Source organism: Rhea pennata, chromosome Z (assembly GCF_028389875.1).
Source record: "Rhea pennata isolate bPtePen1 chromosome Z, bPtePen1.pri, whole genome shotgun sequence".
Taxonomy (NCBI): domain Eukaryota; kingdom Metazoa; phylum Chordata; class Aves; order Rheiformes; family Rheidae; genus Rhea; species Rhea pennata.
Window position 1 is genome coordinate 1,991,871 of NC_084702.1, and position 18,332 is coordinate 2,010,202.

The 18,332-nt window shown below is 40.2% G+C and overlaps 1 protein-coding gene across 1 annotated transcript; it reads right to left on the reverse strand.

Moving 5' to 3' along the window:
- Nucleotides 1-1,282: 1,282 nt before the first annotated feature.
- Nucleotides 1,283-17,513, reverse strand: DCAF10 (DDB1 and CUL4 associated factor 10). The gene is made up of 7 exons (XM_062599914.1): nt 17,292-17,513; nt 14,181-14,294; nt 11,667-11,864; nt 11,020-11,222; nt 10,074-10,184; nt 8,733-8,878; nt 1,283-6,562 (listed from the first exon to the last, which is right to left on the reverse strand). Exons 1-7 carry the CDS (start codon nt 17,387-17,389, stop codon nt 6,194-6,196), a joined length of 1,239 nt encoding a protein of 412 aa, XP_062455898.1. The 5' UTR covers nt 17,390-17,513; the 3' UTR covers nt 1,283-6,193.
- Nucleotides 17,514-18,332: the final 819 nt, after the last annotated feature.

An 18,332-nucleotide genomic window follows, 5' to 3' on the forward strand; every position in this document is an offset into this window, starting at 1 on the left:
AAGTGTGCACTAATGCAAGTACATTATTGGCCCTTCCTGACACCCTGACTTTAGTCTGCTGTTCGGGTGATGTTGGGGAGGTAGCATTAACTTTTCCAGCTGCTGTTTTCACTATAGCTAGCGGTAAATAGCTTTACTAGAGCTCCAGCCTTTACAAGTGGAAGTATGATACTGCACAGAGCAAGTGGGAATGCTACATTTGCAGGAAAAGGAATTCTACTCAGATTTCAGAAAGAACAAGGTAGTTACAAGGCACTTGCAGTGCCTTCCTTCCATTCAGAGTCAGGGTAGCATTGCCTTTGAAACAAAGCAAAAATTGACATTGTTCCTAATGGGTTGTGTTCTTGCTGCCTGTTTTGGCAAGCAGAAGATCTGCAATTTAGTTAGTAACCCATTTAACAGTTCTGGGGTCTGCCAAAGCACAACCTGGAGAGAGAGCAGTGTCAGGCATACAGGCAGCTTTACTACAAAGATTCTTACGTTACACAGTTACACCTTCAGAAAAAGACAACTGTTTGAGGCTGTCTTTGTACACCGGACGAGTAAGTCACTGCCTCACACACACCTATCTCTGGTCTGTCACAGAATTTTCGTCTCCAGTTTTACACTGTTCCATTTGAGCCAACATGTGCCTGCTCACAGAAACTCGCTCAGCAAAATTTTAAGACCAGCAATGCCTTTCGTGTGCAGCTGTCAAGAGTTTTATGTTGGAATAAAAGGAGCTCTGTAAATCACAGCTAAGTTACCAGTCAATAGAATGATCAACTGCAGTCTTACTTTGTCATGCCTTCCAGGCTTCATGAGGCAGCTGTTTCTTCTCCCAGGTAAGGGTAAAGCCTGACGGTAAGGACTGCAGTAGACTGATGGAGGAATCAGACGTATTAGATGCTCCGGTTGTTTGTTCTAAGCGCTCTTTTAGCAGTAGGGAGTGGGCAAGAACCAGTTAGCTCTACAGAGGAGAGCTCAGTGTAAGATAACTGCAAGATATTTTAAAATCACTGAATTATTAAATGTTTAATTTACTGCGAGCAAGAGAAACTGTCTACAAACAGTAAATTAGTATATAGCTGTAAACACAATACATTCAGAACAATTCTGATACTTTCAGAATTGCATTAAAAGGTTAAAGACCTGACTATGAAATCTCAGGTATTTCAAAGCAGTCTACATGCACAATTTATTTTTGTGATTAAAAAAACAACTTACACTTGGTTGAGGATACTTAAAAAAAAAAAAAAAAAAAAAAAAAAAAAAAAAAAAAAAAAAGCACCATCAGCTGGTATCAGGAAATGAAGGGGTTTATTTTCCCTCCAGGACAGAAATATTACTGACACTGTCAACTTTTTCCTTCTATTCCAACTTGTTAATCTTGTTAAATAGATTTCTTTTTCTTAACTTTGATTTGGCAAGTGTATTTTTTGTGTCAACAGTCAAAATTTCAGAGCAACAGACTTTTTTCTGAGGACCCTTTTTTCACATCAGTATTACCTAAAATCCCTTTACAAGTGATGTCTACATTCTAACCCTGGTATTAGGCAATAAAAAAGTGCCCTTACCAAGACTCAAGACTACAAACAAACCCTGGAATGAGGGAGTTGTCTAAGTCACTGTGCTTTTTCCCTACCACCAACTGCTTTTTGGAGGCATACTAGCTACATTTTCCCCTGAACTAATGATATTTGACAAGCATACTGATTCTTCAAGGCTGTATATATGTATCGTGACATACACAAACATACCTAATACAGAGAAAGTACCTATACAGAAATGTCATTTTGTTATCCCATTAAGTTTTTTCTTTCCCACCCCCAAAACCTAGTAATGCTGTAATTATTTAAAGACTGACCTCTAATGGATTATTCAGAAAATGCATTTAATTCCAGCATTGAATGGTCCCTAGAATACTGTAAAAGGATAACTGCCTTCAAACATACTAGTATTGTTACAGAGATCTTACTGTGCTGCTTATCTGCTTCTGCTGATCAGACATGCTGAGAATGGAAGAACTAGTTTACCACAATACTTCATGAATGTGAAACCATGCATTTATAAAGCATTTTACATGCTTTACAGTCAAACTAAGAGTTCTATCTTCAATAGAAATACTGTGAATACAGTAGAAATAGAATGCAATTTAGCAAGTGGTGTAACACTTGAGTAATCTAAAACAGACCAGTGTAAAGAGAAACCGGTATAAACCACTACTGCATTTTGCTATTAATGCAAAGTTTGTAATTCAAGCTATCATTTGAAACATTTTCTTGTATACGACAGGTTTTGTTTTTTGTTTTTAAATAACGCCCCTTTGAAGTTTAAGGGTTGATGGTTAAGAATTTGCTTTCTGATATGTAGCAATAAGATATACATTTTTTTTTCCATCTAGAAACAATCCAAAGCTCAATCCAAATTACTTCATTAACTCAATAAGGCAAGATAATACGATTTATAAAGACAAAATACAAAAAAAATCATTCACTCCCTCAAGATGTAACTGCAAGGCATATCAGTTATAAATTACTAAATACAATTTCAAGATAACAGTTAGGTGAACTTCATAGGTAAAATGTACTAGCTTTCATTGAAGACTTCCACATATTGGTGCAGAGGAGTAATCACAATTTAACGTTATCTGCTCATTCTAATTCAAACTTACTGCAAATTTAATCAGAAGAGTTAGGCAACAGTCTTATAGTTTACATGAATAGAATCTGCCTCCTTTTCATACTGTACACACTACAAAAGCATCAATACATCATCAAAACCCTCAACCAGATCAGCTTCTACCACAAGTCTTGCACTTCTCAGTGATCTTTGTTTCCAAAGCTATGACTGAAGCTGGCAAAACTATCACTCTTGGTGCTCTGCATGGTGTGTAGTATTTAGATGCATTATGACATGTGCCACTTTATACTGTATAAAGAAATGTTATTATAGAAAAGTAAGTGCCCAGTATTTCACAACAATAACCTTATAAAAAACAGTGTGTCATGAGGTAGAATTAAAAAAGTAAAACTCAGTACATATTAACAAGCATAGTTTAAAGTCACAAAGAATTTACTAATTCAGGGAATTTTGGTAGTCTTACTAGGCAGAAAACAAAACCAAAACAAAATGAAAACCCCTACAGCCTCGAAAGAACTAAAAGCTGTTTTGACTTCACAGGTGCTTCTTAGCCTCCAAAATGAGCATGTTTCAGGTCTGTGAAAATAGTATTTAGGAGTTATTCAAAAGGTTTTCTATAGTTCCTTAAATGACACTTAGTAAAACATTGCTTAAGCTGAGAAAGCAGCAGCCTATAAGGAGAAGTAGTCTATGGAAAAAGTCCTCATGGTCCACAAAATGAGAGGGTGGAGGAAAACTTTTATTTTCTTTTTCTTTTTTTTAAAACTAGTAAGCCACCAATTTAATGGAGGAGAGTAGAGGAAAAAAAAAAAAAATCTATGTGTTTGTACAGCCACCTTCCATTCCAATTTCAACTTAGTTGACAATTTATTTACTTCTCCTGGGTTGATCACAGTAAATTTAACACTTCCATTGGATAAATTTCAAGAACGTACTATCCAGCATTTTTCCCCTCACATTTTTTTTTTTTTTTTTTTTTTTTTTTTGTAAACAGCCTGGCAGTTAAAAATACCTTGTAGTTAGGCTCATTCTTTGCATAAGAAAATTGCTTTCCAGCATTGTCATCGTTGTTTGCATATTTCACTTTCAATACTTTATGTCAAAGACCAGAAGTCTCTCTCTCAAATAACAAACCAACAAATCTAAGCTGCCTGCAATTTAATTTGGATTTGCAGGCTATTATACATACATTAAAGGAGGTGAATGCCAATGGAAGCAGTATGTAACTAACTGGTCTGGGTAGGCTGGCATATTTCTACGCTACTGTACAAATTTTCTTACGCAGTCAGTAGGCCTTATCTTTCATGACAAGGCCACTTTGCTTGGAGATGGGAAAGCACCTTTTTATGAACGGCTTCTTACATTCTTTTGAAAGCACTTACCTATTTATGTGTTTGAACTAAAGAGTCATGGTGCCCATTTTAAAAAACAGGGGCTATCCCTTACTTTACGACTTCCCATCAGTGTAATTTTGAGTTCAAGGCAATAGTTTCAGCAACAAAAGGCAACAGTTTCAGCAAAAAGAGAATTGCTCGAAAGATACATGCTATAGGACATTTTTTGATTTGAGCTGCTGAGAAGATCATGAGCATATCTCTGCATTTTAAGTTAACTCAGGACATTTACTTAAAGAAAAAATTTGCCTCCTCCAGCTGGGAAGACATTCTACTGAATTCTACAGAGAGTAATTCTGTTAAAAAACATCATAAGGCTATAAAATTTTTGACATTCATCTAAGAATAGGTTGTGTCTCAGGTGGAAATATTCACCTATTTCCATTTAGTCCTTTATTACTCAGTTGCTGGAGATGATGAAAACCTAAGGGAAAATAATTAACTAGCACAGTCCTCAGGTTACCAAATACCCAATATTAAAGGCTTATTACTAAAGAAGTTCCCCAGCAGAAATAGAAGTTTGAGTTTTTCTTAAACTGCAGAGAAGCCTTAAGTTTCAATGACACTTCCACCAGCACCACAGAGAACATTACCTACAGAAATCCAGAATCACATCAGAGGATTGTCCATTTTATGTATTTCCAGCTACTTCATCTTTACAAATGTCTTTCTCCCAAACAAAAACCAAAATTTTTGCAAAAAGACGTAACAGTCAGCCTTCAACAAGCATGTTCTGTCAAGCTGTAGATATTCAATCTACATACCAAAATATGATGGTCCTTTTTAGGCAAAGCTTCCTGTAGAGTTCAGTGTGTGTTTTGTCAGTAAAATCTTAGTGAAATACTCAAAAAAATTACCTTAGAACCTGTAAGTGGTGAGAATATTATAAACTGATATGGACATAAGAGACTGAAATTACATTTACAAGGTTAGCTGTATTAACTTAATGAGTAAAACTTAGCATTCATACTTAATATGTGAATTAATGCTAAACATTAACATTTTTCACATCTTGTAAAAAGTCCAGTTAAATCCAGGTAGACCTTACTTTATACAAAGTATGCTTTTAAACGGTTCCAAATTGACAATACATTTGAAGAAATGCTGAAGGAGTTACAGACAATTCCTAGGCTAATTCCTTTCATAACAATGGTTTATGCAAAGTACAGAAGAACATTATGTACTTCAGTTGGGATATGGCTTCAGCATCAGCTGAAAATTCTGTAGAGTGTCAAGTGTCAAATGTGTTATCAAGGTTTATATTATAAATACAGAAAGCTTCCCACAATAAAAGTGACAGAACCTCAATAGCTAGGGAATACAATTTGCTCAGTGTCAGCTAACCTTTCATTTTACAAGAAACATTCTGAAGAGTTAGTTTGCAGTGATGACATGGCAAGATTTTTACCAGTTCAGCTCTTGTCTCCCTGCCCCAGTCTTCTCCTACTAACTTCTCTTGAGGAAAACACAGCTACATCTCCAGCCAGAATCTTTTCTTTCTGGCAATAAACACTATATACACAATCAAGGAAAAACAGCCTAAAAATATTTTAACTACAGCAAAACGTTACAGTAAGTTTACTATTTTTTCTAGCCAATCACAAATAACCAAATTTGTATATAAATGAAAATTGTTTTTCTTTTTGTGGCAGTAATGGCAGTAACTAATCTAGTATGCGCAAAACCAGCTCCATTATCTAATAATCATTGTATAGTAGTTTCAGCAAGAGAAAAGGCCAAGCAAGCGTATGGCAGGAAGTCCAGTTCCTCTGGAACAAAGAAGTGTCGTACCAGTGGGACTTGAGGAAGTTTTGGCTGAACTATTATTACCCATGCTCCATCTACATTTCTTTCAGGCAGCCCACTTTAAGTCATGTAGAAATGAAAGATCAACAAGTATTACTGTGCAAACCAACCGGAAAGACAATGCAATGGCACAGAATCAGCAGGAGCAGAGGTCTGCATGGAAGGCTGAAAACGAAATGCACAGAGCCTTGCTTTTGTATGCAGTATCAGAATGCATACAGTGATGGACTGGGAATTTGTTCCATTGTTATGTTCAGACCATAGTAACTATGATCTTATCTGAATGTACACAATTTCAAGAACACACTTCAACTAAACTGAAGTAATAATTAACACAAACATCTGAAGTTCCTGTTGATGTAAAAATGTGCCTAGAACTTTGGCTGATACAAAGAAACACGTCCACTAAGGCACCCCGAGGCAATCTGACAGTGTGTTGGAGAAAACTTTGTTGTCAGTACCACATCATTGTGAGAGTAGAGGGAACGGATTTCCTGTAAGGGACTAGCTTCTTTGGGCAAACAGTCAACAAGTTCGCTGCACTGTGTGTCAAATCCCAACAAGCGGATCCCATAGCCATGCGGGGATGAAATCATCCGACCATCAGGACTGAAGCAAAGTTCTTTTATGTACCCTCGGCCTACATTGGCTTCTTCAATGCAATGAGTCAATCGCAGAGAACAGCGAGGTGAGACAGGACGCACAGGGGCTCCTTCCTGGAATTCATAGACACAGGTCCACTGAAGAGAGAGGTAGAGAAAAGAATATTGGAATAATGTTCAAATACTCATTTACTCTTATTAGAGATAAAGTAATATATGGCACGAAGTCCAGTTCCTCTGGAACAAAGAGGTGTTGTACCAGTGGGACTTGAGAAAGTTTTGGCTGAACTATTATTACCCATGCTCCATCTACATTTCTTTCAGGCAGCCCACTTTAAGTCATGTAGAAATGAAAGATCAACAAGTATTACTGTGCAAACCTACCAGAAAAATGACGCAATGGCACAGAATCAGCAGGAGCAGAGGTCTGCATGGAAGGCTGAAAACAAAACACACGGAGCCTTGCTTTTGGATGCAGTATCAGAATGCATACAGAAATGGACTGGGAATAAGGCCACAGGAATGGCCAGAGCTGCCATCTTTGATACCAATCTTCGATAAACATTTACTGTGAACCACTGAATATAAGCTTGTCCTTTGGCATCTTCTTCTCTTTGAACTGTCTACACGAAACAGTTACTTAGTGTCAAAGCTACTTTTTTTTTAAGTCAGGTATGTCTGTTAGATATAATCTTAACGGGAAACAGTAAAGCCTAATCCTTTTAAACAGGAGTTTACTCTAATTAGATAAACACTTAAAAGAAATGTAGAAGCTGTCTAACATGCTCTAAGTGCCCCTGCTTGAGCAGGGTGTTTGGACTAGACATCTCCAGAGGTCCCTCCCAACCTTACTGATTCTGTGAAAAAAGCAGAACTCCGTCTACAATAATTTACAGTTGTTTGCTAGTATTTTGTACCCTTAATTTAAAATGAGAAAAAAAAAAACATCTTGCAAAGGACAGATACAGATTTTGAACGAATGTTATGAACAGCTTTATAACCAATTTGTAACATGGGAGACAACTTGGAATTTTAATGCAGAATGTAATAATTTAATTTCAAACCAAATGCAAATCCGTTATTACAAACTAAATTTTCATCATTATGGAAGATTCAGACAGTGAAGATTTCCAGCTGTAAGACAGAAGAAATGTTCTCAGTTCCTTTGAATGTATTCTATTATAGTAAACACAAGGAAAACACACACTTTGTATAAATGCTCACAGAAAAGATTAAGGTAGACACTAGGACTGCAGGAAATTAGGTTATTTGTCAGTATTAACCCAATCTACTATTTGCGTTTTCAAAAAATTGTATAATGGTTTGATAATAAGTTGACAGAGTAAATGATGAAATTGACAGTAAATCTGCTAAGTTTCCACTCAGTTGTCTGTATCAGATTTTTTTTTTTAATAAAATCTCAATGTCTTTGCAGACTAAACAGAGATGTCTGAACAACTGTCAAAACAATGATTCTGAAATAACCTTAAGAGAACAAGATGGTCAGAGGAGGATCACGTGGTAAAATTCATGTCTTCTGAAGGCTCTGGCTTGGATTTAAGCTATAAATGAATTTGAGTTAACCTGGAAGCTACTTCTTCAAAAGCAGGTGTTTCCAAACCACAACCTTCAAGCTCTTGCTTTTCCTATATAGTCTATGGATTTTTTTTTTCATTATTTCTGAGTGTGACTGGTGTACTATATTCAAATCCGTAAAGGCAGCAGGTTTAATAAAATGCAAAAATATGCCGTTTTACTTTTCAAAGCAGTATAAAAACAGTCTCTAAAAATCATTCATCAGCATAGCAGGAATACTTTATCCTTGGAACACTGATGGACAAAAAAAATATTCTGAAGGCATTTGAGGAAAAACATTTCTGAAGGAACTTCAGAGGAGATGGTCTGCTCAACTTAAACCACATTCACCAATGCTCAGCTCTGTATTTTTGTGTCTCTTCCAAGTACCCTCCTTCCATTTTTTGATAGGTACATTTTTTAAAGTCACATAGCTGTCACAAGCACAAGTACTGTCTGAAACTTTCTAACAGAGCTTTATACGTTAAGAAGTATTCCTTGAAAGACGGTAGGCATCAAAAATGTAAATGCAAGATACAAAGTCCTACAAGGAAGCCATTAAAAAAAAAAAAAGCTTCATAACTTTAACCCTAGGATAAAATTGTTTCATTTAAAAGTGCATTAACTAATTTATTCAGATTCAGTGTTTAACTGAGAAGAAGGAATTTTCAACATAGTTGTATGATCGATACATCTTATTCCAAGTACCTTTTAAAAAATATTTTTGTTTTACCTCCTGGTCATCTGTATTACTTGAGCACCGCAGAAGTGTAGCCCACCCTTTTGGATGGAGCTGTAGTGATGTAATGCAGTTCCCACGGTCTCTTTCTCCGGGAACTTCTGGTGTTAAGACCTCCAGACTATTTCTAGGTGATCCACCTAGGAAGGGAAGCAGTCTTTAAGTGTAACATATTCTATAGATTTCTTTTTACCTCTTTGTTCAGTTTACTCTGAGACCAGTCAAGCATGTGAAGCTTGCATCCAACTTCTAGAAAGGACTGTTATTAGTTTTATGGAAATACAAACCAAAAATGAGGTTATACTAACAACTGAAGTAAATACTGAGGCCTCAGTTTTGATTACAAATAGCTTTTTAAAAAATCATCTTCAAAGACCAAATTTAAAATCATTTCATATTGTGAACTAAGTCAGGGATAAACATCCACAAAAACTTCACGTTACCATTAAAAAAAAAAAAAATTAAAGAATGGTATTCTTGTAAGGAACTGCTGGTTATCAAACCTGCATGATGTCCTTTCCAAAATCTAAGTCTACTCAGCTCTTTCCAGTTTGCCTCCTTTCTACAGTAACCCGTAAAGAGATTTGTGCAGATAAATCATGCCCTGGGGTCCAGATGGCCTTCCTCCTTTGGCAACTATGATTACCTTACAATTGAAGATAATTAAAGCTTAACACTACCTTTATTTTAAAGCAGCAAGTGAGTTATACAAACATTTGCCACTTCGTCCAAGTTCATATTAACTTTCTGAAGGGATATCCAAGACCAGACTCAGCCTGCTAAGCAGTTTCATCACTTCTACTAATTTTTATTTAGCTAGGATTTGCTTTGTAAATCAGAACTTCACAAATAATTCTGCCAATTGTTAAGAACCTAAGCAATTTATCTGCTCTTTTGTCATGCTATTGACTCTGCATGGAGAAACCACAGAAACCTACTTCCACTAGTAAGTCCAACAAATAGCAGAACACAGCTATGAGGGTTTAGTTCTGATGAGGTTTTTTTGTTTTTTAAATGCACATGGAATTTGTTAAAGGAAAGGAAAAAAAAGAAAGTACCTCTGCAAAACAAACATAATGTCCTAATACAAAGTAAGTATCTTTTTGCCTTTTTTCAGACTTCTTGGCAAAAAAAAAAAAAAAAAAAAAAAAAAAAAAAAAAAAAATTAGATCTCCAGACTTTGCTGTGCAGTGCTATTTACTGGTTTTACAAAAGCCATAGCCACACTTTTCTTTTAAAATTTCAAGAAACAAAAACACAGTTTTTCACTATTGCACTCTGGCCTCTTTTTGCTACAACTAATCAAAAGTCCATGATTTCTTTATCTTGACCCACCTTCTCGCTGTGAGGACCGTGACATATGTTTCTCAGACAATGGACCTGAATCATTTTGGTGACATGGTGAACCAACAGCCCGAGGACCAGATGAACTTGTAGACGTTGTATCTGCAAAGAGCATCAGCCACATGGATATTACATTAAGAATAGCCTTTTTAGCTGTATATGTCCCTCACTTAACCTTCCTTAGGAATGGTAAGTAAAGCCTTGGGAGGGGGAAAGGAGATGGGTAGATCTTCTCAAGAAAACATTTTTCAAAAAATTGCAGACAGCTCAATTTACAGCCTAAAAGTAGCGTTATGTTTGTGTCTCATACAAACGAACTACCAGCAGAACAAACTACTGCAAATAAGAGACAAATTCCATTTACTCTTATGTTACAGCTTTGGTAGTGACGACATAAGCTTCTCCCCAGGTCCCTCGTTTTATATTTAGACACCCCTAAATGGCAAAGATTCTAGTGACCACCCCTATTCTGCTTTGGCATTGCTACCCAGAAGGATGAAATAAGCAGTAAAATTTCAGAGTATGTGATTCTACCAGGTCTGCTATTAAGAATAATTATAGCACTATACAATGGTCTTTAGTAATTGCTGGAGAGTATACACATGCAGCTCACTTACATCCTTGGTCCTATAACAAAAGAAATGTAAAACAAATGAAACTAGAGATGACCAGCCTGAAGTGAAAGACTTGCACAGGCTCTGCCCTCTGTATTTCTGAAGCCGTGGTATCAAGGATCACTCTGGACACTTTCTACTCACTGACTCTGAATGTGCCATACAACAATACAGATGCGTGCAATCCTTGAACAGAACAGCTACCATTATCAGTGTTTCTCTTCAGAATCTGACTCCACCTCTATCTTCTTCTATTTTTCTAGGAGTATCACATAAACCGCTTCTATCACAAAAGACTTCTACAGATTCACAAGAGTATTCACCTGAGCTTGATGTAGTTCTCCTAGCTCTTAAAATTGGGTAGCTGCCAACCTCTAAAGACTTGTTCAAATCAAGATCATGCAAAATCAGAAGATATCCGGAGGAAGTAGAGATCAACATCTTGGAACAATCTGGTGTCAACCTCATTCTCATAAGAAAACGAGTGTGAAAAAACTTCTTGTGAGGACATCCATCTTCTGTGCACCTGGATAAAAGAGAGAAAAAAAAGTCTGCAATGAACTCCAACTCTAATCCCTAATGATGTTCAGAATCACTCACAATGTGCTAAGCATCTTTGTTCACCTCAAAACTCCTTTTGCGCATTACTTCCTATGTTACTTAAATCAGTTTTTAGTGACATGTAAGAAGTCACATTTTCATACTGCCATGACAATGAAGAAGCAACATTTTTAGAATGAAGAACTGAATTCTGGAGTCTCAGCAAATAAAGTCCCCTTCTCTTTCTACCTGCTGAACAACTGCTGTATCAAGGCAACACAAACTCTTTATATGGCCTATAAACTAATCAGTATTTCAAAATGCATTACGGCATTCTTCAATCAATAGCATTTCCATCTTCCGTAAAAGAATGCTATCTCTGAGTGTTCTAGAAATGTAACAGCACACATACACACATATATACACATACCTATTTGTGTCCCAGATGATCACATTTCCATCAAACCCTGATGTTACTAGTAGTCTTGTATTGGTATCATACTCAATGTTCTTAACCCAGCTGGTGTGACCATGTAAAGTACACACTTTTGTGTTCAGCTTTCTTAGATCCCAAAGTGCTATTGTAGTGTCATCAGAACAAGTTGCAAACAGTCGATTATCTAGAAACCTGCAAATTAAACAGAAATATAACTATGGCTGCTTAGAACCTTCTCTAATTTAAATGTTTATAAACTTGGATTTAAGTTAACTTGGAGAAAAAATAAGCACACAGATAACCAAAGAGATTAATTTATTTGAGAATGTTTGACAATAAAACTTAGAGTTCTGCTAAAACACAAAACTATACCACCACTTCATAGCCCAGCATTTCTAGGAATGAACAAGCAGAGCTACAGAAGTATAGCAGGGGACTTCTTTTTAAATAAATAATTTTAAAATTGGATATATTCTATTGCAGCCTAATAGCTCTTGATAAGTTAAAAATCATACTTTACTCCTCATTTTTATCCACGTATAATTTTTAACTTATCAAGAGCCATTAGGATCTTGTGTAGTCTAAAATGAAAGTACAGAATTACTGCATCTTTTGATGCTGCCTATCCAGAGTACCAAAGGGAACTGGCAAGTGTGAAACACTAAAGGTATAACTTAAGTATAGCCTAGCATATCAGACCTCTCTATTGCAGGGACTGCCAGACCAGTCAGTGGGAATATCTTGCCAGTCAGTGATCTAAAAAACTGACCAGTCTTAGGTTGGTTGTGCTTCATTCAGACATAGCAAATTTAACTAAAATCAAATACTCTTCAGCTCTGTAACTGGAAGCTGCTCCACACAGCACACATCCCACCAGCCCAACCAATACACTTTGTGTCCAAGCAGCCTTTAGTTAACTCTGGAAACCCTTAGCTTGAAAGTGTCTGCCTCTGTTTTGCACCACATTTATTACTTGGCATTTCATTTTGTCAGTTAGAAAAGCAAGCAGAGAAAGGTCTTACTGAATTTGGATCTCCCTTCAATAGGCAGAACATAGTGTTTGTCCCAAAGCTTGTGATGGTAATTGATTAACAAGAGTCCTACTTCAGCTTATGGCACAGAGAATTGGTGAAATCTTGCTGGAAGTACTCTAGACCTCACTTGACAGGGACCTGGATAAGGTAATCTAAGGCCCTGCTTTTAACAGGAGGTTGGAACAGATGATCTCCAAGGTCCCTCTGAATTTACACTTTCACTTACTCTGATTCCATAATCTGACCACAACTTTCCACACATACCCAAGATAAACTGCATTCCTGTATCCCGAAAACACCCCCAAAAGCCAGCCCCGTGCTTCTACTGCATCCAACACTGAATTAGGGATGTATAAAAATCCATCCTCCTCAAAAAAGTCCTGCTTGCCTTTAACTTCAAGGTATCTTGACAACATGGCTTTATTTGTTAACTTGTTTTATCTGTAAGCTAAGCACATTTAAATGAGAACCACTGACAAAACATTCAAAAAGTTTTCACAATAAAAAAGCAGTTCTCACTATCTTTTCCTCTGTGTCAGCTAGTTCCAAGTCTCCTCTTCTGAAAAGGACAGGCAGTTTGTGAAAAGCATCAGTTCATCTCAAGAATTCAGGAGGATGCTAATATACCACATTTTTATTCAGCTACTTTTTGGGGAAATGCTCAGAAAGCTTCTGTATAGCTCTTTTTGCTGAAGTGTGAAACTGGCAGCTGTCAGCAATTTCACTGCACATTACAGTGATTTAAAGAGAAATAGTCTAGAGTTGACTGATTGGATGCTTTCACCCAAATGTAGCTCAGAGAACCTAGGTGAAGAGAGGTTGCAACACTGTCCCTGAGGTTAAAAAAAAGTTTCAAGTTTTGACTATCTGTAGTCAGACCCAGAACAGGTAGGAAAAGCACAAATAAAAAGGAAAAAGATGACATGATAAAAACACTGATGATTTAGGCTCCTGGGTCTACCAGTTACCCTCTTCATTCTGGGAAGAGGCAAAAGGATTTAAACCATACAGGTTTGAGCTGAAATGCAAAAGCCATTTCACTTTCCTAGCTCTTCAGTTTAATACTTGCATTTCAGCTACTCAGTCTTTGGAAATTTCTATGCATCTATGACAATTACTCTCACAATCCAGCAATTTGACTGCTGCTGGCCAAACATCAACAGCCTTGAATAATCTTCCCCTCCTAAAAACTGCAACTCCTCCATCAAAAACAACACATGCGTTATATACTACCACTGGTATTATATTGGCTCCATTATATATTACCACTGTCAGATTCCTTCTTATTTTCCTTCCAGCCCTCTCCAACTGCAAGTGCACAGGAGAAGGAAATGGCACAAAGCAAACTGCAGCCTGATGGCTACACAAACCCACTCCCCAGCAAAAAAGTGCAGATAAAGTTTATCATCCTATCACAAAAAACCCTGCATCTAAAGTAAGGAAAAACAAGGCCTTCTATTCCCTCATGACTTACCTGATATTATTTACACAGTCTTCATGAGCTTCAGAGAGAGTTTTAATGTGCTTTGAAGATATTGGGTCAAAAAGCAGGACTTCAGTTTGTTCACAAGCAACAGTCAGCACTGATCTGCAGAAGAATAAAACAAAACGGAAGCATTTGCATTTAGTAAAACATGACATCTACAACTACCTAGATAAAACCTATTCCCTAACCTCATGGAAACACCACTTAGATTGTTAGTTACTTAGATTGTGAATGAAAAAAAAAAAAAGAAAAAGAAAAAAAAAACAGTGCACCAAGCCTACAACAGCATTTGTATTTTTTTTATTTGCCTTTTTCTAGATGACTTACTTCAAGCACCCCCTAATTCACAAAGAACATATGAGAAACTAGCTTGTTGTTTCATTCTTTTGGTTCAGTTAACTTCTCAGTCTCCTTTTCAAGAGAGATAATGACTCTTCTCCAGCCTTGTTGTTGCAATAAATTAATGTACAGCTATGCATTCACTGGACAGCTCATATGATCTTTTAGTTCACCGTTTTATATATAAGATGACTGTTTTATAACTGTTGTGTGCTGCATAAGATCCAATGACAACATTAGTCAATTAACACAGCTCAGTTTATTTCCTTCACTTTTTAAAAAATGTTATTGGGGGTAATCATCCTAACAACACAGCGTTTTGTGTTTTAACTCAGTTGCTCTTGTTGAGGAAAGGAAAAGACTCAAGTTCTGGCATAAAACCTGCCGCTTTGTTTATGAGTACACATTTCTTGACTGGTGAAGGAAGGAAAACAACAGATGAAGGTACTCGAGAATAAGAGGAAAGGAATTCTGTTCTACTGCGGATTTCCAATATGGACTGTGTTCACTGTGTATCTCCCTCTATCCATTCACTGGTAACAGTTTTTTGGGGGGACCTGTTATTACAGTAATTTGTTATTACTGTAATTCAGAGAGACAGTCAACCTATGAGACAGTCAACTGGCTCAATCTGCCTCCATGATCACCTATGACACTGTTCCCCTAAGGTCTTTACTTTTTTTTTTTTTTTTTTCCCCCCCCACCTAAGCTACCTGACTACTTCATATCAGGCACCTGCTGCTGAAAGTACAATGGTTTGGTTCTTCAGGCTAAACAGGAATGATTGCTCCTCTCTTTCCATAATATTGATTTGCATGGCTATTCACCTTGGCATCAACTCATAGTACAATGATACTCAGTCTGCACAATTTGAAGAAACTGAATTTTCAGACAAAATTGAAAAGGATTTATCAATAATCTGACTATTCAAGGTGCTTTGCTGATTGCATTTTTCTGAATCAGAATAGCATGAAGTCAGCACCTGCTCAAGTCAGAAATGCAATTCAAAGGTTTATTTAAAATATCCAGGCACTTGGCAACTTAGTCATTTCTTACTAAAACCACATGGAGTTTAGATGTAAAAGTTAATTTTTAAAATAACAAGAAGTCAGGAGGAGATTGCTATCAGATATTATTTGTTATTAACTACACAGAGAACTGAGTTCTTTCACAAAAGTTACTTTGTTTTCTAAATGTAGCAGTTGTTGCAGAACTAATGCTCAGAGGCAACAATAGCAAGGCATTGGCACCAGTCTAAATTTGGCATTAACAGAATCAGGCTGGCAGAGTGGCTAATTGTTGCCCATGCTTTTTAAGATTAATCTGGCAACAGCCACCAAAACAAGCCATCATTACTATTCTGAGGTCACAGAAGAAGGAAAGTCTGGAGCAAGACCTAACATTTTACTGCATCACCAGTTCATCTGCGAACAAACCAGCTTTTAGGAACTACAATTTGAAGGACATTAGCCACTGAAAATAGTGCCTTTTCTTCCCCGTATGAAGACAAGACCCTTTAGGTATCTATTCAAGTATCAACAACTATTGAAGACTTCTCACAGGAGAGGAAAAGAAAATACCTTTTCCAGAATATGCATTACTTGTGAATGAGAACAAAGGTAAGTTAGTAGAGTTCAGAGAGGTCCCTGTTAGGCACAGCAAACATCAACTGAAGACTGAAGGCAGTGCTTTAGGAAGCTTGTGTTGCAATCTTAGTACACACTGCTGGAGAGCTATAAAATAAATTACTTTTCTACAACGTAGTAATTGTCCAGGACTGTCTTTGATAGTTGCTGGAGCTTAACTTTACCCTTTGAAAAATGGAGGAACAGATTAGGATTTCAATACTGGCATTATGCTGCAACCAAGGCAAAACCTGCTGAGCTCTGGTGTACAGGGAAAGCGAAATCCTGTTCTGAAGAAAATTCACTGAAAGCACAAAAGCTGACTAGCTGTCATAGATAACATATATTTCAACTTTTCAACTTTCTGAAAATGCTGTTGGAGGCCACTCCAGGATGCACTGTTCTTCGGCCAAGAAAACTAGCAAGAAAGCATACGATACACAATTATCGTACAAGCATCTATGAGTTTAGTCTGCTCTGTTCCGAGCCGCTGTGCCAAGACATCTCACTATTTTAAATGTGTCCAATTCTCACTTGACAGTATGTTTAACTGCCATGTCCATGCACCTAACGCGCATGCTTCATTGCCAGTCTCGAGAAGTGCGCTTCTAATCTCACTTGCGGGGGCAAGCCCACAAATCTCACGTAATCCTAAAAAAAATAAAATAAAATATGATATATAGAGAGCCTCCTGTCAAAACCACCTCACAAAGCGGTAGCTGCTGAGCGCTCTGAGGACACCCACCGCGAACACTGTGGCCAGCCGGCTTACGGCGAGACTCCACCAAGCCGTCCTCGCCCTCACGCCCCTCGCGTCGCGGCTCGCTGCCTCCCCCGACCCCGCGGGGAGAAAGCCGAGGGGCCGGCGGGTAACAGCAGACCCTGCAGCTGCCCCAGCCTGTGCCCGCTCTCCTGCCTCAGCGCCGCCGCTCACAACCCCGGACGGGGGAGCGGCCTGGCGAGGCGACAGCCGCGCCGGCAGGCCCCGGCAGCGGCCGCGCCGGCCGGCAGCGCTCTGTCCCCAGCCCCGGGAGGTTTCGCGAGGAAGGAAAACCTTCCGCCTGCCTCGACCCCCGCCCCGGGGGACGCTCGCCCGGCCGCGGACCCCGAGCCCCGCGGGCGCGCACCGCCCTACCCGTCGGGCGAGTACTCGAGGTTGAAGACGGCGCCGTGCGTGCGGGTGCTGAGGTACACGGAGTCGGCGGGCTGGATGGAGCCGTACAGCGCGGTCATGGCGCGGAAGGTGTCGCGGGCCGGGTCCACCGCGGCGCTCCGGCCCGCGCAGCGCCCGCGCAGCCACCTGAACAGGCCGCCGTCGCCGCCGCCTGGCCCCGCCGCCGGGGCCGCCGCCTTCGGGGAGGCTGCGGGCGGCAGCGCCTCCATGCCGGCAGCCGGGGCGGCCTCCGCCTTCCCGCGCGGCGCGCTCATCCCGCGCCGGGCCTGCGCCCCGGCCTGCGCCTCAGCATGGCCGCGCCGGCGCCTGCGCGCCCGCCCGCCCGCCCGCGCCGGGCCTCAGCGCCGCCCCGCCCACAGGCCGCGCCACCGCCCCCCGCGGGACCGCCCCCCACCCCCCGCGTGACCGCCCCGCCCACGGGCCGCCCCCCGCGTGACCGCCGCCGCCCCGCGCACGGGCCGCGCCAGGCCGTGCTAGGCCGCACTAGGCCGCGCTAGGCCAGGCCAGGCCAGGCCGCACTAGGCCGCGCTAGGCCGCGCCGGACCCTCGCCCCACTAGTCCAGGCCGCGCTAGGCCAGGCCAGGCTGCACTAGGCCGCGCTAGGCCGCGCCGGACCCTCGCCCCGGTAGTCCAGGCCGCGCTAGGCCGCGCTAGGCCAGGCCGCGCCGGGCCCTCGCCCCGCTCGAGCAGAGCGGAGCTGCGAGCCCCCGGCGGGCCCTCGGCCCCCGGAGGAAGAGCGGGGCCCCGCGCGGAGCCCGGCGGGCAGGCGCTCCTGCTGCGCTGCGGGGGTGGGTGGGGGAGGGTTGTCACACTCCTTCTCCTGAGAGCCTTCCCCGGCGGGTTTGCCACCGAGCGCTGGCCCGGGAGCTCGCCGATCAGCCATCACGCGCTGAGCCCGGCCGTAATTGTACTCGGACAAGGGGGAGTGTAGGCACGGGCTTCTTGGCCGGCCTCGTGCAAGGGCGCTTCTCCAGGAGCTGGCAGAAAGCGTACGTTACCGGT

Bases quoted from the DNA above. Each gene is read 5' to 3' on its own strand.
- DCAF10 (XM_062599914.1), bottom strand. From the start codon at position 17,389: ATGACCGCGCTGTACGGCTCCATCCAGCCCGCCGACTCCGTGTACCTC. The intron at 11,223-11,666 runs GTATGTGTATAT...TCTTTTATCCAG, and splicing joins ATCATCTGGGACACAAATAG to GTGCACAGAAGATGGATGTC. The intron at 6,563-8,732 runs GTAAAACAAAAA...CTCTCTCTTCAG, and splicing joins GTAATACAGATGACCAGGAG to TGGACCTGTGTCTATGAATT.